At 49.6% G+C, this 27,580-nt stretch overlaps 2 protein-coding genes across 2 annotated transcripts in view; one reads left to right on the top strand and one right to left on the bottom strand.

Moving 5' to 3' along the window:
- Positions 1 to 27,580, bottom strand: part of LOC309888259 (olfactory receptor 14C36-like) — a gene marked incomplete at both ends in the record, with an annotated part of 130,148 nt that overhangs the window by 43,897 nt on the left and 58,671 nt on the right. The gene's annotated exons all lie outside the window — the stretch shown is intronic.
- LOC309888142 (olfactory receptor 14C36-like) lies at positions 7,722 to 8,648 on the top strand (the record flags this gene model as incomplete). The annotated part of the gene is made up of 1 exon (XM_082780384.1): positions 7,722 to 8,648. The coding sequence occupies one exon, from the start codon at positions 7,722 to 7,724 to the stop codon at positions 8,646 to 8,648; it is 927 nt and encodes a 308-aa protein (XP_082636510.1).

The following is a 27,580-nucleotide window of genomic DNA, read 5'->3' on the forward strand; positions in this document are numbered from 1 at the left end:
TGAGCACATTGTTCCTGCAGATCCCCTGACATCTCCCGGCAGATCCAGATTCCTCTGCAGGCCTGCATCGGCCATCAGCCTCACTGCAGGAGGTGCAGTCCCATCGAGATCAATCCAGTTGTCTACTTCAGGAAGTGCCACCATAAAGAGGGCTCTTGATGCAGCTCATGATCCCTCACAGAACACCCTGGGACTTTTTAAAGCTGAACTCAGAATCACAGAATCACAGAATCACAGAATTTCTAGGTTGGAAGAGACCTCAAGATCATCGAGTCCAACTTTTGACCTAACGCAAACAGTCCCCACTAAACCATATCCCTAAGCTCTACATCTAAACATCTTTTAAAGACTTCCAGGGATGGTGACTCCACCACTTCCCTGGGCAGCCTGTTCCAGTGTCTAACAACCCTTTCGGTAAGGAAGTTCTTCCTAACATCTAACCTAAAACTCCCCTGGCGCAACTTAAGCCCATTCCCCCTTGTCCTGTCAACAGGCACGTGGGAGAACAGGCCAACCCCCACCTCGCTACAGCCTCCTTTAAGGTATCTGTAGAGAGCGATAAGGTCGCCCCTGAGCCTCCTCTTCTCCAGGCTGAACAAGCCCAGCTCCCTCAGCCGCTCCTCGTAGGACTTGTTCTCCAGGCCCCTCACCAGCTTCGTCGCCCTTCTCTGAACCCGCTCAAGCACCTCCATGTCCTTCTTGTAGCGAGGGGCCCAAAACTGAACACAGTACTCGAGGTGAGGCCTCACCAGAGCTGAGTACAGGGGGACGATCACCTCCCTAGCCCTGCTGGTCACACTGTTTCTTATGCAAGCCAGGATGCCGTTGGTCTTCTTGGCCACCTGAGCACACTGCTGGCTCATATTCAGCCGACTATTCACCATCACTCCCAGGTCCTTCTCTGCCTGGCAGCTCTCCAACCACTCATCTCCCAGCCTGCAGCTCTGCTTGGGGTTATTGCGCCCCAGGTGCAGGACACGGCACTTGGCCTTGTTGAACTTCATATGGTTGACCTCAGACCATCGTTGCAGCCTATCCAGATCCTCCTGCAGAGCTTTTCTGCCCTCGAGCAGATCGACACACGCACCTAACTTGGTGTCATCTGCAATCTTACTGATGGTGCACTCAATGCCCTCGTCCAGATCATCGATGAAGATATTAAAGAGGACCGGCCCCAGCACCGAGCCCTGGGGGACGCCACTAGTGACTGGCCTCCAACTGGACTTGTCTCCATTCACCACGACTCTTTGGGCCCGGCTATCCAGCCAGTTTCTAACCCAACGAAGCGTGCGCCAGTCCAAACCAAGAGCAGCCAGTTTCTTGAGGAGAATGCTGTGGGAGACGGTGTCAAAAGCCTAGCTTATGTCAAGGTAGACCACATCCACAGCCTTTCCCTCATCCACCCAGCGCGTCACTTTGTCATAGAAGGAGATCAGGTTCGTCAAGCAGGACCTGCCTTTCATAAACCCATGCTGACTGGGCCTGATCGCCTGCTTGCCCTGCAAGAGCCGCGTGATGACTCTCAAGAGAATCTGCTCCATGAGCTTCCCTGGCACTGAGGTCAAACTAACAGGCTTATAGTTTCCCAGGTCAGTCCTCCGGCCCTTCTTGTAGATGGGTGTCACGTTTGCTAGCCGCCAGTCAACTGGGACCTCCCCTGATAGCCAGGACTGCTGATAAATGATGGATAGTGGCTTGGCCAGCTCCTCTGCCAGTTCTCTCTCTAGCGGGGCGCCACCCCTGGTAGGTTCACTAACCAGCTGCGTCAGGAAGCTATCTTCCACGCTCTCCAGAAACCTCCTAGACTGCTTCCTCAGGGCTGTGTTGTGCTTCCAGGATATGTCTGGGAAGTTGAAGTCCCCCACGAGAACAAGTGCTGAAGATTTTGCAACTTCAAGTCACTCTCCACTTCAAGAGTCACTCTCCATTTTTTTTATAAGCCCCCTTTAAGTACTGAAAGGCTGCGATGAGGTCACCCGGGAACCTTTTCTTCTTCAGGCTGAACAGCCCCAGCTCTCTCAGCCTTTCTTCATAGGAGAGGTGTTCCAGACCCTTGATCATCTTCGTGGCCCTCCTCTAGACCCATTCTAATAGACCCACACCCTTCGTGTGCTGGCGGCCCCAGTCCTGGATGCAGGACTCCAAGTGGAGCCTCACAAGGACAGAGTAGAAGGGGTGAATCACCTGCCTCCACGTGCTGGCCACTCCTCTGCTGATGCAGCCCAGGTTACAGTTGGCCTTCTGGGCTACAAGGGCACACTGCTGGCTCATGTCGAGCTTTTCGTTCAGCAGAATCCCCAAGTCCTTCTCTGCAGGGCTACTGTCAATCAGTTCTTATCCCAGTCTATCCTCCTGTATGGGATTTCCCCGGCCCAGGTGCAGCACTTAGCACTTGGACTTATAGAACCTGCTTAGGTTCACATGGGGCCAAATTTCAAGCTTTCCCAGAACCATTTGGATGGCATCCCTTCCTCTGTTGCATCAACTACACCACTCAGCTTGGTGTCATCTGCACACTTGCTGAGGGTGCACTTGACCCCACTGTCTATGTCATTGCTAAAGATATTAAACAATACCTGTCCCAGGACAGACCCCTGAGGTACACCACTCATCACCAGCCTCCACTTGGACATAGATCCATTGACCACCTCTCTCTCGGTGTGACCTTCAGGCCAACTCCTTATCCACGGAATGGTGCACCCATCAAATGCGTCTCCATCCAATTTGGAGATCAGGATGTCATGTGGGATAGTGTCAAAGGTCTTACAGAAATCCAAGTAGGTGGTCTGTCTTCCCTTGTTGTCTGATGTAGTCACTCCATTGTAGAAAGCTACCAGATTTACCCCCTGGAGAAGCCATGCTGGCTGTCTGAGATCACCTCTTTGTCTTGCATGTGCCTTGACACCGATTCCAGGAGGATCTTTTCCATGATCTTGTCAGGCACAGGGGTGAGGCTCACCATTCGGTAGTTCCCTGGGTCCTCCTTTCTACCCTTTTTTAAAAATGGGAGTGATGTTTTCCTTTTTCAGGTCACCAGGGACTTCACCCAACCTTCAGGAATCTTCAAATATGATGGAGAGAGGCTTGGCAACTACATCAGCCAGTTCCCTCAGGACCCTGGGATGCAAGTCATCAAGCCCCATAGACTTGTACTTGTTTAGTTTCTTCAGGTGGTCTCAAACCTGCTTTTCACTAAGAGCAGGTGGGGCTTTGCCTCCCAGCCTCCACCCATGGCTTCAGGAAAATTAAAGACTTGGGAAGCCTGATTGGCAGGGAAGACTGAGCCAAAATATTGTCAAGGCCCTCAGGCTTCTCCATGCCTGTCATTACCAGTTTACCCTTCTCATCCATCAGAGGGGGTACACTCTCCTTGGCCTTTCTTTTCTGAGCTATGTATCTCTAGAATCTCTTCCTGTTATTCTTTGCCTCCCTTGCTAAGCTCAGGTCTATCCGCGCATTGCTTTCCTTATTCCATCTCTACACATCCAAAACTGAAGTATTTGTGAGGGCCTGGAAAAAGAACTCGAGATCCATGGAAGCTATTCTGGAAACAAAACTAGTAGGTAGGATGCGCAGTTTTGTAGAGAGGCAGAGCTGATGGGCATATGGGGCAGGATGCTCCTTTAGGCCCTTTTCCCTCCTGACTACAATGCCACTTCTCTCTGAAGAACAGAATAGCCCACAGACGTGAGACATATACTGCCTATGTCATGGATGTCATCGGAAAGCTGATCCCAGTAAGATATGTGGAGGTCAGGAGCAACCTGGACACGAGAGATGTGAGATTTTCAGGTGGCAAGAGGAGCATGGCCAATTAATGATTTTGTAGAGGTAAGAGGAATCATGAAATGCGGATTGTGCAGCAACACTGACTTGTAGAGTCATGTATGGCCCTTACACTATTTTAACCAGTAGTTTTAATCCCGAAATCTAAATGCTGTTCCAACACTCTGACAGGAATCCATTTCTCCAAAGCTTGAACACAAAGTATCCCTTGAAGCAAAACTCACCCCATAGCCCCTTTCCATTACATTTACTCTTTTAATCACCCTAATCCCTTTCCTTAATATTAGCATTAAAATACTCTATTTAACCCTAGGCTTCTAGGCAGACCTAAAAATGACCTAAACTACAGAGCCTGACCATACCCTAAACACAGAAGAACACCAAACCTTCCCAGTAAACATTTGTTTACTCTCTAACCCAGAAAGCTGAGCCTTAGTCCCTTGGGAAATAGAAAGCAGTCAGCTATGCCTGAGGATCTCATGGCCCAGCAGGAGGAATGTGACTGTGGCAGGGACTGTGAGGTCACTTCTGTCTCTGCACTTGATAGGGTAGCAGCAGGAATGTGTCACAGAAAGGGACTGGGAGGTCACTTGTGTCTGGAGGTGGCAGGTCAGCCTTCACTTCTCCCTGGGAGCTGCACTTTTGGGCTGACATCTGGCAGTGGCCCTGCTAGGCCAGCACAAGGCACCTGCTTGGCATGCTGACTGGGGGATCCCCTCTGCCTCCAGACCCAGGAGGACCCAGGCAGAAAGGAGACCCCAAGACAGGTTGTCCTGTCCCTTCTTCTTGAGTCCATGGCTGGGCAGCAGCAGGCACAAGGCTCTGCTGTGTCTAGCCAAGAAGCTGCAAGGCCAGCAGCAAGTCCATGCCTTGGAAGGTGCTGCTGAGGTGACTTCTGTCTGGTTGGCTGACAGGCGGCAAGGAGCCTGCTGGGTTGGGATGCCTACTTCAGGAGTGGTTTCTACCCTGATGGAGCCTGCTTTGGCAGTAGGAAAGAGCAGGAGAGAAAAAAAAAAAAGACACAAACCACCCTAAAAGTTAGGCACTGGCCATGAGGAGGAAGAAGTGACCAGGGGAACAACTGGTCTTGCTGCTAGTAACAGAGGCAAAGAAGGCATTAAGTACCTCAGCCTTTACCTCATCTCTTGGCACCAGGTTTCCCCCCACATCCAATAATTTATGATGATTCTTAATCCTCTTTAATTTAAAGTATTTATATAGGCAGTGTTTATTGTCTTTGACAGGAATGGATTGATTAAGCTCCAGCTGGGCTTTGGCCTTTCTAACTTTGTCCTGCACAGCCCCATAACATTTAGGACACAGCTCCCGAGAAACTGACAGCATGCATGAGAAGGAAGAACAGAAAAAGTAGAATCTGGCAGCCTTCCACCCACTACCTTTCTGTGACTGTGCTGCAATTCCATTTAGCCAGTTACTCCTGTATTATCCAAACATTGGTTTAGTGGAGGACTTGTTAGTGTTAGGTCAGAGGTTGGACTCGATTATCTTGAGGTCTCCTCCAACCCAGACAATTCTGTGTGATTCTGTGTCCCCTGTACCTCCCAATACTGCTGTCTTGTCAGAGACAGCACAATCACATGAAGGCTGAACTGTCTGCCTGCGGACAGGAACATCTGACAGAACAGAGCATCAGTGTGGTGGGAGCTTGAGAAACTACAGGATTTTGTCTAAAGAAACCTCTAGACATTTACAAGGAGAAGAGCCCAGTCCTGAACGAGAGCGAGAGTAACGCCACATATCAGAGCAGACTGGGACACTGCAGAGTACACAGGACGAGGAGGGCCTGGGCACCACAAGGGATGCCATATGAGCAGAGGTGCCTCATCACGAGGAACCAGACCAGCTTCCTACAGAGCTGCCTCATGAGGAGCACGGCCACCAAAAAGATCTGAGTTATCATGCTCATATCAGATCCGGTATGACATCACAAGGACAAGTGTCTTCAACTAACCAGTGAAGAGGTACAGGTCTGGGATTCTCTAGGCCATCCTGGTTTGGAGAGGAGCAAGGGCTATGGCAAGGCTCAAAGTCCCAGCAGGACCCAGGTCTTTGTGTCCATGGCTATGGCTGTTGTCTCTGCCACTGAACCCTTAGAGGAGACAGCTGATTGGTAAAGCACCAGGGCCTCATTGCCTTCTCGCCCCCACCCATGAACCAGGCAGGGGTCGTACCATTCTCCTGCACTTGGCCATGCACATCCCCATCTCCTACTGCCCCACAAAGAGCCCTGAGCAACCTGTCAAGGGAAAGGATCCCCCTTAAAATGGGATGGATGTCAAGTCCTGGCCCTTGAGCTTGGTGACACACATCCACTTTTCCTACACATCAGTGTCACCTTCACATTGCCTTTGTCTCCTTGTCCTCACTGCCTCCAGGGTTCTGCTCTAACGAGCTCCAAAGGAGGCTGTGTCAGTGCTGGCCTTCAGGAGAACACTGCAGGAAACTTGCCTCTGACTTGGACTTCTGGAGAGCTGTCTTCAATTGTCTCTGAGGGCCTGAGGTTCGTGGGCTCATCAGCAAAGCCCCCAGAGGGGTGATTGCAGTGCCTTGGGCTGGTGCTGTGCTGCTGAGCTGGGCTGGGCTAGTGAGCCCAAGGGGAGCTCGTGGCAAGAGGGCCTTGGTGCAGAGAGACAGCTGTGGCCAGGAGCAGCTCCTCTGCACAGCACAGCAGGAAAGAGACATAGAAGCACAGACACAGAGAGAAGAAAATAAGAGAGGGGCTGAAGGCAGTTGGGTGTGGGAGGATGCTGAGAGCTGCCTGCAGGAGAAACCTGCACAGCCCTTGACAAGGTAAGGGTCTGGCTGCAGGGCCATGCAACTGCAGATCCTGGAAGGGTCTCGTGCTGGGTCTTGTTTCTGGGAGGGCAGTGGGCAATGCAGTAGGCTTTGAGAGTCCTGCTGGGTTGCAGTGCGAGGTGAGGAAGTCTGGCAGAAGCTCCTTGGAGTGCCCTAAGGGAGGTGCCCCCGGTCAGCCCAGAACACCCTGCTGTGGCTGGCCATGCCGGGCTCTCTGTCAGCTGCCCTGTAACTCCTGCAGCCATGGAGGTGCCCCTTGGCAGGGCCCTGTTGGTGGCAGGGTGCTGCAGGGCAGCGCTGAGCACAGCCGCGTGGGATGGGGTCTGTGAGCACGGGCAGGGGGAAAGAAGAGGTGGGTGCAGAGCAGCAGCTCCCGGCAGGGACAGCTGCAGGCAGCACAGAAGGGCAGGCGGCCAGAAGGAGCTGTTGGCAGAAACGCCGTGGCAGGGGGGATTTGGGAACCTCGTGGCCATGCCCTGCAGTGCAGATGCCTTCCCCTGGAGCAGCCCCTCCCTGGCCTCCTCTTCCCCTGCAGCCCATGGGCTGTGGGGCAGATGGGGGTAGAAGAGAAGGTAGAGCTCAAAGAGATGCTCCCAAGCTCTGTCTGTGTGAGAACTTCACCTCAGGTGAGGTTTCTGTCCAGCTGCACTTGGACTGGGGATTCTCTGCTCTCAGTTGTCTCCAGTTTCTTCTCAAGGAAACTCCAGAGCTGGGTGGTTCTGCGGCTCAAAGACAGGAAATACAGGGTAGATTAGAACATGACTTGTGGGCAGTGGCCTGTGTAACTCTGCATTCAGATGAGTTGTTTGAAATAACACTGAAAAGCTCATTGATCTGACCAGTGAACTGAACTTGAGCTTCCCCCATGTTCCTGATTCCTTCCTGCTGTATAGCAGAGAGGACTCCTCTGCAGCCTACAGCAGCCCCTGCTCCCAGTGCCACTCTCAGCCAGCACCAGCCACAGCTCAAGCAGGAGAGATGCCAAAAGATTTTCGTGCAAAGAGAGAGGCTCAGATTACAGGGTCCTTTAAGAGACACAATAGGTTTTCCTCAGAGAACTGTTTTAACATTCTTCTGCATTTTGCTCTTTACCAGGAAAGCATGTGTATGGACAGCAAATGCCCAACAGCAGCTCCGTGAGTGAGTTCCTCCTGCTGGCATTCGCAGACACGCGCGAGCTGCAGCTCCTGCACTTCGCGCTCTTCCTGGGCATCTACCTGGCTGCCCTCCTGGGCAACGGCCTCATCCTCAGTGCCGTAGCCTGCCACCACTGCCTCCACACCCCCATGTACTTCTTCCTCCTCAACCTCGCCCTCCTCGATGTGGGATCCATCTCCACCACTCTGCCCAAAGCCATGGCCAATGCCCTCTGGGACACCAGGGCAATCTCCTATCAAGGCTGTGCTGCTCAGGTCTTCTTTTCGGTCTTCTTGTTTGGTTCAGAGTACTATCTCCTCACCGTCATGGCCTATGACCGCTACGTTGCCATCTGCAAGCCCCTGCACTACGGGAGCCTCCTGGGCAGCAGAGCTTGTGCCCAGATGGCAGCAGCTGCCTGGGGCAGTGGCTTTCTCAATGCTGTCCTGCACACGGCCACTACATTTTCCCTGCCCCTCTGCCAAGGCAATGCTGTGGACCAGTTCTTCTGTGAAGTTCCCCAGATCCTCAAGCTCTCCTGCTCAGATGCCTACCTCAGGGAATTTGGCATCCTTGTGTTTAGTGTTTTTTTAGTCCTTGGTTGTTTTGTCTTCATTGTCGTGTCCTATGTGCAGATCTTCAGTGCAGTGCTGAGGATATCCTCCTCTCAGGGACGACACAAAGCCTTTTCCACGTGCCTCCCTCACATGGCCGTGATCTCCCTGTTTGTCAGCACAGCCACAGTTGCCTACCTGAAGCCCCCTTCTATCTCCTCCCCATCCCTGGACCTGGTGATGGCAGTTCTGTACTCGGTGGTGCCACCAGCAATGAACCCTCTCATCTATAGCGTTAGGAACCAGGAGCTCAGGAATGCTTTGATTAAAACTGTTTCTATACATGCTTTTTAAGCATCAGAGATGTGCTGTGCTCATTATTATTATTGTCATAATCAATAATGTAAAATAAAAATATTAATTGGAATGAGAAGTTATTTGGGAAACTGAGGGAACAATTTTTATTGTTTAATTTTTTTTATTTAACATCTTTAATTTTTTTAAATATTATTTTTATTTGAATAATGGATTTTTTAACCATCATCATGCTAATTTATTTACCTTATCCCAGTCATCTCATGTACCTGTAGACCTAGGTTTCCTCCGTGAATAAAGACAATAAGGAAAGCATCCGAAATACATTCAGAATGTCACTGGTCAGAGGTCCCGTGTCCTCATGGGAGCAGCCCCAGCACGCAGGAAGGGCTCAGGACCAAGAGCCCAGCTGCGACATACAGGAGCAGCCCCAGTGTCCCTTGGGGCTGCCCCTCACTGCCTGTTGGGCTCTGCCTCTCTGCTGCCTTTGGGTTGGTGCTGCTGCTTCCCTGGAGCCATGGCCATGGCCAGCAGCAGGACGTGGCCTTTTCCCTGCTGCTCTCTTGGCTTCCAGTTTGTTCTCTTGTGCTCTTATGTTTGGGTTAGCCCTGAGATCTTGTCTACCTTAGTAACAGTCCTGTTGTCTCTGCAGTGCCATCCCTGTCCCTGCAGGCAGCAGCAGGCACTGTGCAGCCCTGGGTCACAGCTGGCTCCCCTCCCAGCACCACAAAAATACAATGGGCTACTCATGGCAAACCCAGATACCTGGAAGCCTCTTCCATTGCTGCTGCCAATGGGTCTCGCAGGAAAAGCTTAATGGACCCGTAGCATAATGCACCAGCATCACCATAGTTGGCCCCAGCCCAGGAGACACTAGAGAGGCCCAGAGCCACCTTTGTGCATGCAGCTGCGGTGCCTTGCAAGGGGCTGGGGCTGTGGTGGCCATGCCCAGAGCCCTGCAGCAGCCTGCACTGGACACTGCCTGGGGGCCAGCCCAGCCTGGGCTGCTGCGTTGGGCTGGGCTGGGCTGGGGAGAGGACAGGGAGGTGGGGAGAGGTGGGCAGGGGCTGGGCTGGACTGGGCAGTGCCCGGCAGAGGGCAACAGCAGTGTCAGGGAGTGGTGGCAGCATGCAGGGGAGGGCTCCCAGCAGGGCTTGGTGCTGCAGAGCCAGGGCTGCGCCAAGGGAGCCCAGAGCTGCAGGGGCAGGGGAGAGGAGGCCGAGGGCCAGGGCGGCTGCTGCAGGGGCAGGGAGCTCAGCATGGCCCTTGCAGCCCCCTGCCCTGGGCCTGCCTCTGCCCTTGGGCTCGGCCCCGGCCTTGGCTCTGCTGGCAGGAGCGCTCTTGCCATGCGCTTCCTGGCCTCCCCTCACCTGCTCACAGCTGCCCACTCAGGCTGCTGCCACAAACATGTCCTCACCAGCAGCACCACCCCTTGGGCTGCTTCTGCTGGCCTCCCCCAGCCCACTGCCTTGACTCCTTGTCTCTGCTGGGCCCCAATTCCTTCACCGAAATTCCTTCATTCACTGTCAGCACCCTCTCCCCTGCCATGGTGGGATGTGTTTCCAGTGGGCCGTCTACCAGACACAGTTATAAATACGACAAGCAGGAGTGGAGGGGTCTTGCTTCCAAACAGGGGGAGAAAGGGACAATCAGGAAGAAAAGGGACAATCAGGTTTACTGGACTGGGTATATTTAGTGGCCTGGCACATCAGATCCACAAATGTATTGGGCTCTACTGGACACCAGTGCAGAGTGTACCCTAATGTCATCAAGCTAGAAAGAGGTAGAACCCACCTGTATTTCTGGAGTGACAGGGGCAGCCCAAGAGAAAACAGTACTGGAGGCTGAAGTGAGTCTAACTGGGAAGAAATGGCCAAAGCACCCCATTGGGACTGGCTCAGAGGCTATGTGCATCCTCGGCTTAGACTGCATCAGGAGAGGGAACTTCAAAGTTTCAAGAGGGCACCACCGGTGGGGCTTTGGCAGAGCTGCCTTGGAGACAAAGGACATGAACCAGTTGTCTACCTTGCTTGGCCTTCCACAGAATCCTTCTGTTTGGGGTTTGCTGAGGGCTGAAGAACAGCAGGTGCCAATGGCTACCATGGTGGCGCACCTGAGGCAACGTCGCGCTAACCGAGACTCCCAGATTGCCATCCATGAGCTGGGTCATCAACTGGAGAGCCAAGGTGTAGATGTAGAGCTTGGGAGCTTGGTTTAGTGATGGCCTTGTCAGCACTAAGGTAAAGTTGCCTGACCTGGGGGACACGTCCCAGAGTAGTGTCAGGCACAATGCAATTCTTTTTACCTTCTGCATCTGTAGCACAGGAAGTAGGACTTTGCCCTACTCTATTGACTGGGCAGCTCTTTTCACTTTACTCAATTTACGTTTCCATGTCTGGAAGGGGCAATTTCCCAAAAGCGGCCAATCTCATGGGTACAGCTACAGCCAATGAACATATATTTCCTTTAATTTTCTTCCTGAGTATTCCATGGAAGACCCAATAGAGACTATGGATGTCCAGTTGTCTACTAAGATTCATTTACAATTTATCAGATCCCAACGGTCATTTCAAATATTATTTATTTTATTTTATTTTATTTTATTTATTTTATTTTATTTTATTTTATTTTATTTTATTTTATTTTATTTTATTTTATTTTATTTTATTTTATTTTATTTTATTTTATTTCATTTCATTTCATTTCATTTCATTTCACTCTATTTTACTTTATTTTACTTTATTTTACTTTATTTTACTTTATTTTATTTTATTTATTACTTTAATTGTTTCCCAAGGAACCCCTGACTCGTCTTAGAATGGGTTTCATGTGTGGGCTGGGCTGCAGTTACACGGACAAAGACCACTGCTGGCAGTGGAGGTGTCAGACCTCCAGACTCTGCTTTTCCTCCTGATGGAGTTCTCCAAAGAAGTCACCCTGGATGAATAGCAATACGAGAATGATGCTCCAAATGGAAATGCAACAACATTCAGCCTTTGAATCAAGAAAATATTTTTATTCTGTGCTTTGTGAAATCTTTTCCCTTAACTACGTCCTGCAGGTCTTTACTGACATCTGCTGGTTTGGGGAAGTGCCTCAAACACAACGGGGCCACTGGAGGTTTTCCCTGGTTGCTTATGGTCAGACAGCAAAGCTCTGCCAGAATACCCAGTATTTTTTTCAGTACTTGAATGATAAAGCAACAACTCATCAGCTCAAAAGATTCAATCCCTTCCGTAAAATGTCTCATATGAAGTGTAATTTCTATCATGAAGAAATGTGATTTTTCAGGATGCATATTCATCCCAGGAGAAGAAATACTGGTGTTCAGCTGTAGTTGCATTGTCATCGCTTTTCTATCATGGTGTGCTCCCTCCCTCATCTTCCAGGCACAAAACTCATCTTGATTACATAGACCTTGCTGAATGTCCCCTTTCCAGCTGCCTCTCTGGATCTATGCACTTCCCATCATTCTCCTGGTTTGCCCTCCTCTTACTGTTTAATCATTCAGACCACTCTCAGTGACCCAGTTGCTGCTTGGAGTTTCAGTGAGTTCAAGGTCACCCATCTCTCAGCAGTTTGTCTAATGGTTTCCTTAGTAAGACCCTCCTCGTTTATCATTGAATTAGTATGATATGGATTAATATTAACACAATTACTTAAAATTTCCTATTAATCACTGTAAAATACATCATGTACAGTCATCCTTTTGGGAAGGTAAACATCACGGGAGGCAACAAAATAAGGAACTTGAACTTTTTTTTTTTATTATTATTATTTTTTAAATTGCAGCATGATTTCCTGTTGTTTGTTTTGAAATAGGAAAAACCCTGCTCTTCCCACCTAAGCAGGGCTTCAAAGGTCAAAACCTAGACCAATACCTATAGCAGAATGATGCTCTAAACTGAAACACAACAAAATTCAGCCTTTCAAATGAAGAAAGATTTTTATTAGATGCTCTTTGAAATCTTCCCCCTTAACTACAACATGAAAGCTCTCCAATTAGCTGAACAAGTCTTGAATACTTGAAGAAAATGGTGGGAGAAAAATGGCTCCTTACGAGTTTCTGTGTTTTAATGAGTTCCATTGTATGTTTTGGTGCTGAGTCAATGAAACTTTGGTACTGAGAGGAGAACGATGCAACTGTGCGAAAAAAACAAACTCAAAAGGAAAAGCTGAAGTGACTTGGAGTATTAATGGGCCCTACTGAGGGCTGTTACTAACAAAGCCTCCCCAGGGACTGCTTAGGGCAGATAATTGGAGGCCATGATTATAGACAGGCAAAGCACTGTGCTGAGAAAAGTCTTTCTTGGTTTTGGTGAAGCAGAAGAGCCAAGGCCTGACCCCAGCCACTGTGAGGGGAGATCCTGCACCCCCCTGTCTGGCTCAGGACTTTTCCTGGAGGTCTGAGGAATGTGGTGGGCAGTGTGATGCCTGAGAAGAACACTGGTATGACACCACCCTGCCTCTGCACAGGGTTGCAAGGAAGCAAAGAGGCTGCATTGCAATGACTATATGTCATCTTCTCATAAGCTCTAGCCAAAGTGACAGGGCTGTTGGTGCCTTCCATTCTTGCCAGCACTCTTTGTCTTTTCCTTTGCACGCTTTCCTATGCTGTCAAACACTTTGTCTTATTTCCTGGAAGTCTGCAGACCCCCTATCTCTGTTCACCACCTTGCTCTCATCCCAGCATTTCCATCATTTCACCAACGTCTCATCAACCCTCACCAGCTGTTCCTTGAAAAACAAAGCTAGGGTCTGATCATAGATACTCAGCAGCACCTTCCAAGCCAGGGGCCTGCTGCTGGCCTTGCAGCTTCTTGGCTAGACATAGCCAAGCCTTGTGCCTGCTGCTGTGTAGTCATGGACTCAAGCAGAAGGGACAGGACAACCCACCTGGGGGCCTTCTTTCTGCCTGGGTCGTCCTGGGTCTGGAGGCAGAGGGGATCCCCCAGTCAGCATGCCAAGCAGGTGCCTTGTGCTGGCCTAGCAGGGCCACTGCCAGATGTCAGCCCAAAAGTGCAGCTCCCAGGGAGAAGCCAAGGCTGACCTGCCACCTCCAGACACAAGTGACCTCACAGTCCCTTTCTGTGACACATTCCTGCTGCTGCCCTATCAAGTGCAGAGACAGAAGTGACCTCACAGTCCCTGCCACAGTCACATTCCTGCTGCTGGGGCAGGAGATCCTGAGGCAGAGCAGAGCTCCTGAAAGCATACCCACCCATCTCCTCCTTGTGGCCCACAAGCTGATCAGATCCATGGCCCCTCACATTAATTTGGAGTTAGGGTTTTGTTTAGGTCCCTTAAGCAGTTTTCTAGTGTTAAATAGGCCATTCTAATGCTACTATTAAGGGCAGAGATCAGAGTGATTAAGAGAGTAAGAGCTAGGGGAAGTGGCTATGGGCTGAGTTTTGTCTTCTAGGGATACTTTGAGGTCACTCATTAGAGTAGTGGATTCCTGTCAAGGTGCTGAGTAGCATTTAGGTTTAGGAATTTAGTTTACAGGTTGAAGCCAGGGAATAGCTTCATATGACTATTTTAAGTCACAGTTACGGCAGCATCAGCAGAACCTGAACCCTCTTACCTCTACAAAATCCTTAATTTTGGCTGGCCAAGCCCCTATTCCCTCCTCTCAGTCTCACATTTCTCCTGGGCTGTCTTCTGATTTCCCCATATCGGTTATCTTTTTAGGGGCATGTTTATGATGCCTTTCATGATCTTAGACTATCTGTCACTGCTATTTTGGCTACTCTATTCCCGAGAAAAGTGGCACTTAATACACGATGGAAAAGGACACAAATGTCCATCAGAACAGCCTGCACAATGTGCCCACCAGCTCTGCAGTGCCACAAAAGTGCTGTTCCTGCCTACAAGTTTCCTTTCCAGAATGGCTCCTATGTCTCCAGGGTAACTTTTCCCAGGCACTCACTTCCCCAGTCCATACCACTCTTGCCCGCAGGTCCCACGTGTCTCTCCAACCCTCCCTTCTTCCCCTGCAGTAGTGGCACCTCACCGCAGCAGGTTGGTGCATCTCCAGGCTCAGGGGTGTTTCCTGAGGGCCTGCCCTGTGTGGGGAGTGGTGGGGAGGAAGAGAGCAAGGTCATCTCCTGGGGCATGGCTGAGCACAGCCCAGCCATCCCACACCATGGGCAGGCCCCTGCTCCCAGGCTGAGGCACACATGCAGGGTGGACACTTCTCCATCAGCTCAGCTTCACGCAGGGACCTTCAGCCCTGTCCCAGTCCCAAGATTTGGCTACTCCTCCACCCACAAACATTACACTGCTTTCCATCTGGGGACTCAGGCAGGACTTTAAGGATCCACTAAAGCCATGGATTTCCTTGTTTCTCACAGCCATCATACAAGTCTTTCTTCTGGCCCTCCCCACTGCCCAGCACTGCCTCTCAGATGGCACTCAGTGACCCTTCAGAAGGGCCTTTGGGCTTTCTCAATTGTCCTGGTGGTTATTAGCACCTTCCGGGCTCCTTACAGAGCTCAGAGGGAGTCTTTTTGTCCATCAGGGCCCCTATACTGGCTGTGGCTGGGACGGAGTTACTCTCTGCAAAGCAGCCCCTTGTGGTACAGTGTTTTGGTTGTGTGACCAGTGATGGTCACCCACAGGTGTGGTTGCTGTTTTTGAGCAGTTCTTGCACAGCATCAGGGCCTTCTGTGGCTCACAATTTGTGAGATTTACTTGGTTTTGCTATTCTGTCCCCAGTTCCTCTAGAAGAAGAGAAAGCAGGTGGCCAATAGGTGTTTATCTGCTGGATGCATGGAGCAAGGAGGTGTCCATGGTGGCAGGAGATGGAGGTCCGTGAAGCTGCAGGAGCCCTGCTCTCTTGCCTGGCAGATCCCCAGCACACAGTGCCTGTGCCCCACAGGGCCAGCCCCGCTCCCCAGGCCAGCACAAGAGGCCTGGCCCAGCCACAGAGCAGCCTGACCTGAGTTCTTTTCCATTCTCAGGAGCCTGATTTTCACACCCACTGTTTTCTGTTGCATGTAGAGGCAAGAGATCCTGGCACAGGTTGGTGCTCTGGCCTAGCAAGAGCAGACCTGGGGGGTCTGGTCTAGTCCCCAGACTAGACCTGGGGCCTGTCACTGGGGCTGGAGTGGCTGCGGGACATGTCAGAGGTGTTGGAGTAGCTGCAGGGCCTGTCCCAGGGCTTGGAGCGGCACTGACTGAGGCTCCCTTTGGAATTCCCTTTGGAATTGCCAAGGTGATAACCCCTCCTTTTCAAGCACTTCTGCAGTTTTTAAGGATTCTGCACATGCTCAGGGGGGAACTTCCAAAGCACTGGAGGTGCCCACTGCTCTAGGTGCCTGCCCAGATCCTCCCATGCTCCCTGCCACTCCTAACTCTCCGGCCTTGGGGCAGGTCTCTGGAGGGCATTCTTAAGGAGTTGTTTATCCTTAAACAAAAGTTGAAACACATTCAGGAGACATCACAGTAGGCCCATCCCATGGATATCCAAAGCTTTGTAGAGCTAGTGTAATTAGCCTGGAGGAGAAGGGGGAGGTGAAGGAGAAAGAGAGATTGCATAAGTGGAGAAGTGTCTCTCCCGTTTCTCCTCATGGATTGGCTCCCTAAAGCAAAAAGGTCAAGAGTGTAATTCTTAATAGTTTCTGAGTGATGGTTCCTGAGGTATGGAGGTGATGGCAATGCTCAGTACAAAGAACAGATTTGTCACATGACCAGTAATTTTATAGACTCATAAGCCAGTGCTACACAACATAGCAAAATAACTTTAAACCAGCCACAGAAATGATAAAGAGCACAATGGGAACACATGCAACAAGTAATGTGCTATACAACACATTTCTGAAAACAAGCCCAACAGACCTGAGATCCAAAATGTCGACCTTGTGATCAGCAACTATTAAACTGGTCTAATGCTTATAACAATTTATCTTTAGTACTCTGTAGTAAGATCTGTCCTTCTCTCAACCCTTTGTGCCCCACACTGGGTGCCAAAAAGACTGCTGTGGTTTAACGCGGCAGTTCGAGTACATGGAATTATTTGAACAAGTCCAGATCAAGGGGCTAGAGCAAGTCTTCTATGAAGGCACACTGAGAGAACTGTTCTGCCTGGAGAAGACAAGGCACCAGGGAAACCTTAGAGCAACCTACCAGTACTTAGAGAGGACCTACAGGAAAGCTGGGGAGACAGTCTTTGTCTGGGAGTGTAGTGATAGGACAAGGAGTAATAACTTTAAAATAGAAGATGGCAGGTTTAAATTAGATACATGGAAGAAATTCTTTCCTTTGAGGATGGTGAGGCACTGGAACAGGTTGCCTGGAAAAGCTGTGAATGTCCCATCCCTGGATGTGTTCAAGGACAGGTTGAAATGTGTTTTGAGCAACCCGGCCTAGTGCAAAGTGTCCCTGCCCACTGCAGGGGGGTTGGAATAGGACGATCTCTAGGTCCTTCCAACCCAAACCATGATCCCATGTTGCTATGATTATCTACGACACTGCCATCATTGACTATGTGAAGCTCATAAAGGCTCTCAGAGATTTTAACCAAGCCCTTTCCCAAAATTTCACCATCCCCCTGGCCAGTCCTCAGGTTGCTTAGAGTTGGTTTTGGAAGAATGAGAGAGGTGCTGGTACAGCTGCTGACATCATCATAAGACCTATCTCAAAGACCTTGGAAAGGACAAATTGATTAAAGTAATTCCTCAAGACTTAGAAAAGGCAGATGTCAAACCCATCTTCTACTAGAAGGCTGAGCAAAAGGATGATTAAGCCTAACCAAGGATTATAACACCAGCCTTCACCCTAGTCCCCAGTCAAGAAATAAACAAATCTCCAATCTCCAAAGCTTGATCTTCCCCTATAAATTGAGCAGGCATCTTGAGAAGAACACCGATCCTTCCCTTAAAGCCCTACCATTCCCATAACCCTAGAAGGTGACCTCTAATCCCTAAATGTTAATCTGAACACCTAATTCCCAAAACTCTCCACCATGCACACAGCACATCTCAGCTTCAACCCCACTTCTACCCCTAACTTCAGCTGTTTGTCCCCTTGGGGCAGGGCAGGGACTGCGAGGTCCTGCAGCAGTCCCATGGCATTGGAAGAGGCATGTGAGGTGACAGGTATGTGATCAGATCAGAGGCCACAAGGAGGAGCTGGCTGGGAATGCTTCGATGAGGTCAGGTGTGCCTCAGGATGTGCTGGGCCTGCAGGAGGCACATGGCTGTGAAGGAGGCTGGGAGGCCACTTCTGTCTCTGGAGGTGACGGACCAGCAGGAGGAATGTGGCACAGATAGGGACCGTATAGGGCAGAAGCATGCTCAAGGCATTGAAGATGATGGTGAGGCACCTTCTGTTGTGGTCAGGTGAGAGACTACAGGAAGGCTGATGGCATGGGAGTCATGCTTGAGGTATAGCTAGTGAGACCATAGAATCAGAGAATGGCAAGGGACTTTAAAGATCACCTATTGCCAGCCCTCTGGCCATAAGCAGGGATGCCCCCCAGGAGAACAGGTTGCCCAGAGCCCTTTGGACAGGAATCCCTTCCTCTGTTGCATCAACTACACCTCTCAGCTTGGTGTCATCTGCACACTTGCTGAGGGTGCACTCGACCCCACTGTCTATGTCATCAGTAATAATATTAACCAATACGGGTCTGAGGACAGACCCCTGAGGTACAAGACTCATCACCAGCCTCCACTTGGACATAGAGCCATTGAGCACCACTCCCTGCATGTGACCTTCAGGCCAACTCCTTACCCACTGAATGGTTCACCCATCAAATGCATATCTCTCTAATTTGGAGATCAGGATGTCATGTGGGACCATGGCAATGGTCTTACAGAAGTCCAAGTAGATGACATCGGTCAGTCTTCGCTTGTTGTCTGATGTGATCACTCCATTGTAGAAAGCCAGCACATTGGTCAGGCACCAGTTATCCTTTGGTGAAGCCATGCTGGGTGTCTGAGATCACCTCTTTGTCTTGCATGTGACTTGACATTGATACCAGGAGGATCTTTTCCATGATCTTGCCAGACACAGAGGTGAGGCTCAGCATTCAATAGTTCCACGGCTTCTCATTTCTACCCTTTTAAAAATGGGAGTGATGTTTTCCTTTTTCAGGTCACAAGGGACTTCACCCGACCGCCAGGACTCTTCAAATATGATGGGGAGATGCTCGGCAACTACATCAGCCAGTTCCCTCAGGACCCTGGGATGCACGTCATCAGGCCCCATAGACTTGTACTTGTTGAGTTTCTTCAGGTGGTCTCAAACATGCTCTTCACTTAGAGTGGGTGGGACTTTGCACCCCCAGCCTCCATCCATGGGTTCAGGGAAATGAAAGACTTGGGAAGCCTGACTGGCAGGGAAGACTGAGGCAACAATGTTGTTGAGTCCCTCAGCCTTCTCCATGTCTGTCATTATCAGTTCACCCTTCTCATCCATCACAAGGCGTACACTCTCCTTGGCCTTTCTTTTATGAGCAGTGAATCTGTAGAATCCCTTCCTATTATTCCTTGCATCCCTTGAGAAGATCAGTTCCATCTGTGCCTTAACTTTCCTTATCCCATCCCTGCACACCCAAAACTGAAACATGTGAGAGGGCCTGGGAAAAGGAACCCTGGCTCCATAGATGCCACTTGGGAAACAAAACTTGTAGGTAGGAAACATGATTTTGTGGAGGTGCAAAGCTGATGGGCACATTGTGCAGGATGCTCCTAAAGACCCATATGTCCTTTTCCCTCCAGACTACAATGCTACTTCCTTCTCAGGAATGGGGTAGCCAACAGAGATGAGACAGATACACTGAGATGTTAAATGTCATCAGAAAGCTGATCCCAATAAAATATGGCACAGTCAGGAGCAGCTTGGACAAGAGACTGTAGATGCTAGATGCTACACTAACACTGATTTAAAACAGTCATGTATTGCCGTCACCTTATTTGAACCAGTAATTTTAATCCTTAAAACTAAATGCTACTAAATACTAAATGCAACTCCACCTCTCTGAGAGGAATCCACTACTCAAAGTATGCACTGAAGCAAAACACAGCCCATAGCCCCTTTCCCTTACCCTTCCCTTACCTTTACACTCCTGCTTACCCCAATCCCTACCCTAAACACTAACATTAAAATGCACTATTTAGCCCTAGAGAAGTTGTTGGCAGGCCTTAAAATTCCCTAAACCACAGGGTTTGCCCATATGCTTATGACAGACCTGATACGCACAGAAGAACACTAAAGATTCCCATTAAACCTGTGTTTATCCTCTAACCTAGAATGGTGAGCCCTAGTCCCTAAAGGACTAGAGAGAGGTCAGCCCTACGTCAGGATGTCCTGACCCAGCAGAAGGAAAGTGACTGTGAGGTCACTTCTGTCTCTGCACTTGATAGGGCAGCAGCAGGAACGTGTCATAGAAAGGGACTGTGAGGTCACTTGTGTCTGGAGGTGGCAGGTCAGCCTTGACTTCTCCCTGGGATCTGCACTTTTGGGCTGACATCTGGCAGTGGCCCTGCTAGGCCAGCACAAGGCACCTGCTTGGCATGCTGACTGGGGGATCCCCTCTGCCTCCAGACCCAGGACGACCCAGACAGAAAGTAGGCCCCCAGATGGGTTGTCCTGTCCCTTCTGCTTGAGTCCTTGACTGGGCATCAGGAGGCACAAGGCTTGGCTGTGTTTAGCCAAGAAGCTGCAAGGCCAGCAGCAGGCCCCTGGCTTGGAAGCTGCTGCTGAGGTGACTTGTGTCTGGTTGGCTGACAGGCCTCAAGGAGCCTGCTGGGTCGAGATGCCTACTTCAGAAGTAGTTTCCACCCTCATGGAGCTTCCTTTGGTAGTAGGAAAGAGCAGGAGAGAAAAAAAATTCTTTGGAGTATACCTTGGAAGTTACACATTAGCACGATAGAATAAGAAATGTCCCTCAAAGTGTCGCACTGTGGTGCCAGAAGTCACCCTCTGATCAGACCCTGACTTTGTGTTTCAAGGAACAGCTGGTGAGGATTGACGAGACATGGGTGAAACAAAGGATGAGAGGAAGGTTGTGGACAGAGATGGGTGTCTGCAGACTTCAAGGAAATAAGTCAGAATGTGATAGAGTCTGCAGAGGAGAAGGCAGAGGGTGCTGGTAAAAATGGCAGGCCCAACAGCCCTGAGGTTTCTGTCCCCTTGGCTAGAGCTTAGGAGGAGATATGTTATATTCATTGTGATGAGGCCCCATAGATTCCTTGCAACATCGTGAAGCTCCTCGAAGATGTCATACCAGTGTTCTTCTCATGGCATCACACTGCCCACCACAGCCCACAGACCCCAGGAAGAGCCTCGAGCTGGACTTGGGGGTGCAGGATCTCCTTTCGCAGTTTCAGGGGTCAGGCCTTGGCTCTTTTGCTTCACTAAAACCAAGAAAGACTTTTCTCAGCACAGTGCTTTGCCTGTCTGTAACCATGGCCTCCAATTATCTGCCCTAACAAGGCCCTGGGGAGGCTTTGTTAGTAACAGCTCTCAGTGGGGCCCATTAATACTCCAAGTCACTTCAGCTTTTCCTTCTGACTTTACTTGCTCAAGCGGTTACATCACTTTCCTCTAAGTACCTGAGCTTCATAGACTCAGCATCAAAATACACCATGGAACTCATTAAAATGCAGAAACTCCAAACATCTCTTCCATAGTTGTCTTGAAGCCTTCACACCTTGTACAGCTAATTGCAGAGCTTGCAAGATGTAATTAAGGAAGAAGATTTCAAAGAGCAACCAATAAAAATATTTTCTTGTTTCAAAGTTTGAATTTTTCTGCATTTCACTTTAGAGTATTATTCTCCTATTGCTACTGATCCAGGGTGACTTCTTTGGAGACTTGCATTAGGAGGAAAAGCAGATTCTGGAGGTCAGACACTTCCACTACCAGCAGTGGTCTTTATCCCTGTAACTGCAGCCCAGTTCAGCACATGAAACCCTTTCTAAGACAAGTCAGGGGTTCCTTGGGAGAAAATAAAATAAAATAAAATAAAATAAAATAAAATAAAATAAAATAAAATAAAATAAAATAAAATAAAATAAAATAAAATAAAATAAAATAAAATAAAAGTTGAAATGACCATTGGAATCTGAGAAATTCAGCTTGAATTGCAGTAGGCACCTGGACAGCCATGGTTCTCTTGGGTCTTCTGTGGCAAACTCAGGATGAAAACTAAAGAAAATATATCTTCAAGTTGATGTAGCTGTACCCATGAGCTTGGCCGCTTTTGGGAAATTGCCCTTTCCAGCCACGGAAACCTAAATTGAGTAATGTGAAAAGACCTGCTCAGTCAATGGAGTAGGGCAAAGTCCTACTTCCTGTGCTATAGATGCAGAAGGCAAAAAGAATTGCATTGTGCCTGACACTACTCTGGGACGTGTAACCCAGGTCAGGCAACTTTACCTTAGTGCTGACAAGTCCATCACTAAACCACGCTCCTAAGCTCTATATTTACACCTTGGTTCTCCATTGGATGAATGAGCTCATCAATTCCCTATGTGGGAGATCCTCTACCCATACACAAATCTCTTCTTCCTCTCTTGCTTGACCAGCACGGTGACTGGGATGTGGAACACCCTCATCACTGTGCTTGTGCCTGACACCAAACACCTGCAGATGCCCGTGGCCTTCTTCCTGGGGGAGAGTTGTCCTCCTTGCACAGCTCCAGCACCCTGCGCCAGATGCTGGCCAGCTTCCTGGCTGGAGACAGCACCCCCTTTGCTCACAGAGGTGGCAGCACTCTCAGCTGCACCGTCTGCATGACCGCAGTGCTTCCTGCTGGGGGCCATGTCCCACGGTCAGCCCTGGGCTGTATGCCACTCCTGTTCTCTGCAAGGCTCAAGTAGTGGAAGGTCAGGCTCCAGAAGGCAGCTGTACCTGAACCAGGGGAATTTCTCTCATGTACACTAGTTCCTTCTCCTCCTCCCAGCTACTGTTCTGTGGCCTCAGTGTCATAGACACCTTCTGTGGTTTTGCCCCATTGCTGGAGCTGTCCTGCAGTGCCACGGTGATACTCATGGTCTTTGATTTCATAATCTACATTTTTAATCCAATCTTCCCTCTCATGCAGATTTCAGGTGTGTGTGTGTCCTGTATTGGCAGGCAAAGGCCTTACCCACCTGCTCTTCTGTCCACACGAGCGTCACTGTTTTCTAAGATACTGCCATCACAATCTGTGAGAAGCCCATAACAGCCCTCCTCAGAGATTTTAATGAAACCCTTTCCCAAGCAAACATCATCCTCCTGGTCACTCCTCAGGTTGCTTAGAGGTGGTACGGGAAGGGTGAGAGAAGTTCAAGTGTATCTGCAGATGTCATCATAAGACCTATCTCAAAGACCTTGGAAAGGACAGATGGATCAAAGACATTCCTCAGAACATGGAAACGACAGATGTCAAACTCATCTGCTAATAGGAAGGCAAGCAGAAGGATGATAAAGCCTAATCAAGGAATAAAATGCCAACCTTAGCCTTAAGCCCCAAACCAGACCTAAACTGAAGTCCTCAAAGCTTGCCCTTATCCTAAACCTTGAGCAGGATCCTTAAGCACAACACTAATCCCTCCCTCGATGCTTTGCCATTCCCTTGACCCTGGAGGGTGCCCTCTAATCCCTAAACATTAACCTGATAATCTAACCCCCAAAGTGCTCCAGCATGCACACAGCACATCTCAGCCTCAACCCCACTCCTATCCCTAACTTCATCTTCTTGTCCCCTTGGGGCAGGGCAGGGACTGTGAGGTCCTGCAGCAGTCCCATGGCATTGGAAGAGGCATGTGAGGTGACAGGTGTGTGATCAGATCAGAGGCCACAAGGAGGAGCTGGCTGGGAATGCTGGGATGAGGTCAGATGTGCCTCTGGATCTGCTGGGCCTGCAGGAGGCATATGGCTGTGAAGGAGGCTGGGAGGTCACTTCTGTCTCTGGATCTGACGGACCAGCAGGAGGAATGTGGCACAGATAGGGATCGTAAACGGCAGAAGCATGCACTTGGAATTGAAGATGATGGCGAGGCACCTTCTGTTCTAGTCAGGTGAGAGACCACAGGAAGGCTGATGGGATGGGAGTCGTGCTTGAAGTAGAGCTAGTGAGACTATAGAATAAGAGAATGGCTCCTGTTGGAAGGGACCTTAAAGGTCACCTAGTTCCAACCCCCTGGCCATAAGCAGGGATGTCCCCCATGAGATCAGGTTGCCCAGGGCATCATCTAACCTGCTCTTGATCAGCTCCATGGATGGGGCACCTCTAAGGTCTCTCAGCAACCTCTTCCAGTGCCTCACCTCCCTCTGAGTGAAGAGTTTCCTCCTAACATCTAATCTAAATCTCCCCTCATTTAGCTTAGAACAATTCTCCCTTGTGCTGTCATTACCTGATTGAGCAAAGAGTCACTCTCCATCTTTTTTATAAGCACCATTTAAGTACTGAAAGGCCACAGAGAGGTCAACGCTGAGCCTTCTTTTCTCCAGGCTGAACAGCCCCAGCTCTCTCAGCCTTTTTTCATAGGAGACATGCTCCAGCCCCTTGATCATCTTTGTGGCCCTCCTCTGGACTTGTTCTAACAGACCCACACCGTTCTCATGCTGGGGGCACCAGTCCTGGATGCAGGACACCAAGTGGGGCCTCACAAGGGCAGAGTACAAGGAGTAGAAGTAGAAGTGACCTCCCTCCACCTGCTGGCCATTCCTCTGCTGATGCAGCCCAGGATGCAGTTGGCCTTCTGGGCTACAAGCGCAGAATGTACTTTCTCAATGTCGATCTCACTGTCTATGTCACAGATAAAGATATTAAACAGTACCAGTCCCAGGAAAGACCCTTGAGGTACAACACTTGTCACCAGCCTCCATAGAGACATAGAGCCATTGAGCAACACGTTCTGGGTGTGACCTTCAGGCCAACTCCTTATCCACTGAATGGTTCACCCATCAAATGTGTATCTCTCCAGTTTGGAGACAAGGATGTCATGTGGGACAGAGTCAATGGTCTTACAGAATTACAAGTAGATGACGTAAGTCGGTCTTCTCTTGTTGTCTGATGTGATCACTCCATTGTAGAAAGCCATCACATTGGTCAGGCATGATTTACCCTTTGGAGAAGCCATGCTGGCTGTCTGAGATCACCTGTCTTGCATGTGCCTTGACATCGATTCCAGGAGGATCTTTTCCATGATCTTTTGAGGCACAGAGCTGAGGCTCACCATTCGGTAGTTCCATGGGTTCTCATTTCTACCCTTTTTTAAAAATGGGAGTGATGTTTCCTTTTTCCAGTCAGCAGGGACTTCACCTGACTGCCAGGACTCTTCAAATATGATGGAGAGAGGCTTGACAACTACATCAGCCAGTTCCCTCAGGACCCTGGGATGCATGTCACCAAGCCCCATAGACTTGCATGTGCTGTTTCTTCAGGTGGACTCAGACCTCCTCTTTACTTAGAGCAGGAGGGACTTTGCCCCCCAGCAATGGGTTCAGGGAAGTGAAAGACTTGGGAAACCTGACTGGCAGGGAAGACTGAGGCAAAGATGTTGTTGAGTCCCTCGGCCTTCTCCATGTCTGTCATTATCAATTCACCTTTCTCATCCATCAGAGGGGGTATACTCTCCTTGGCCTTTCTTTTCTGAGCAATGTACCTATAGGATCTCTTCTTATTATTACTTGCATCCCTTGAGAAGATCAGTTCCATCCATGCCTTGGCTTTCCTTATCCCATCCCTGCACATCCAAAACTGAAACATGTGAGACGGCCTGGGAAAAGTAACCCTGGATCCACAGAAGCCATTTGGGAAACAAAACTTGTAGGTAGGAAGTATGATTTTGTGGAGGTGCAGAGCTGATGGGCACATTGTGCAGGATGCGTCTAAAGACCTTTGTGTTCTTTTCCCTCCTGACTACAATGCCACTTCCTTCTCAGGAATGGAGCAGCCAACAGAGGTGAGACAGATACACTGAGATGGTAAATATCATCAGAAAGCTGATCCCAGTTGGATATGGGGAGGTAAGGAGCAGCCTGGACAAGAGAGATGTGAGATTTTGGGGTGGGATAAGGAGCATGGCCAGCAGAAATGAATGATTTCATAGAGGTAAGAGCATTCATGAAATGCCGATGCTACAGTAACACTGACTTAAAAAAGTAATGTATGTCCCTTACCTTACTGGAAACAGTGATTTTAATCCCTAAACCTAAATGCTACTACAACACTCTGAAAGGAATCCATTTTCGCTCTTGATAATCGTAATCCCTTCACTTACCACTAACATTAAAACGCTCTATTTAACCCTAAACTCCTTGGCAGACGTAAAACACCCGTAAACCACAGAGCTTGTCCATACTTCAACCACAGACGTGACAGCACAAGTAGAACACCAAACACTCCCCCTAAAACTTTGCTTAATCTCTAACCCAGAAAGTGAAAAAGAGATACCGAGGGGGTTAGAGAAAATTCAGCTCTGCCTCAGCATCTCCTGACCCAGCAGGAGCAATGTGACTGTGGCAGTGACTGTGAGGTCACTTCTGTCTCTGCACTTGATAGGGCAGCAGCAGGAACCTGTCACGGAAAGGGACTGGGAGGTCATTTCTGTCTGGAGGTGGCAGGTCAGCCTTGACTTCTCCCTGGGAGCTGCACTTTTGGGCTGACATCTGGCAGTGGCCCTGCTAGGCCAGCAGAAGGCACCTGCTTGGCATGCTGACTGGGGGATCCCCTCTGCCTACACACCCAGGAGGACCCAGGCAGAAGGAGGTCAAAGGTTGGACTCGATGACCTAGAGGTCTCTTCCAACCTAGAAATTCTGTGTGTTTGTGTGTGTCTGTGTGTGAAGGCCCAAAGGTGGGTTGTCCAGTCCCTTCTGCTTGAGTCCATGACTGCAGAGCAGGAGGCACAAGGCTTGGCTGTGTCTAGCCAAGAAGCTGCAAGGCCAGCAGCAGGCCCATGGCTTGGAAGGCACTTCTGAGGTGACTTGAGTCTGGTTGGCTGACAGGCTGCAAGGATCGAGATGGTCTGGGATGCCTACTTCAGGAGTGGTTTCCACCCTGATAGAGTATCTTTGGTAGTAGGAAAGAGCAGGAGAGAAAAAAATGCCACAAAGTTTGCATTGGAAGATTGGCACTGGCCATGTTGTGGAAGAAATGTCCAGGGGAAAAACTGGTCTTGCTGCTAGTAACAGAGGCAAAGAAGGCATTAAGTGCCTCAGACTTTACCTCATCCCTTGTCACTGGGTTTTTCCCCCAGAATCCAATAAAGGATTATGATTCTCCCTAATCCTCCTTCATTTAAATTATTTATATCATTTTTATCTTATCGTATTTTATTTTTTTAATTCTCTTTGACAGTAATAGATGGATTGAGCTCCAGCTGGGCTTTGGCCCTTCTAATTTTGACCTGAACAGCCCCATAACATTCAGGACACAGCTTCAGACAAACTGACAGCATGCATGAGAAGAAAGCACAGCAAATGTGGAACTTGACAGCCTTCCATCCCCTACCTTCTGTGACTGTGCTGCAATTCCATTCAGATGGTTAGTCCTGAATTATCCAAATTTCCCTGCAACCCTTGCTGCTGCAAGGTATCTCTGGTCAGAGATAGCACAATTACACGAAGGTTGAACTGTCTGCCTGCTGACATTAACAGCTGATAGAATGGAGCATCACTGTGGGTGAACCTTGAGAATCTGCAGGATTTTGACTTCAGAAAATTTTTGACTTTAACATGGAGAAGAGCCCAGTCCTGTACCAGAGGAAGAGAAACCCCACACATCAGGGCAGACTGGGACCCTGCTGAGTGAGTAATGTCCAGCAGGAGGAGGGCCTGGGCACCACGAGGGATGCCATACGAGCAGTGGTGCCTGCTCACGAGGAACCAGGGCAGCTTCCTACAGAGCTGCCTTACGAGGGGCATGGCCACCAAGAAGATCTGAGTTCCCAGACTCAGCTCAGACTTGGTGTGACACCACACGGACAAGGGTCTGCAGCCAGCAGTGAATGATGTGCAGGTATGGGAGTCCTT

Source organism: Aythya marila, assembly GCF_965140915.1.
Source record: "Aythya marila genome assembly, chromosome: 28".
NCBI lineage: Eukaryota > Metazoa > Chordata > Aves > Anseriformes > Anatidae > Aythya > Aythya marila.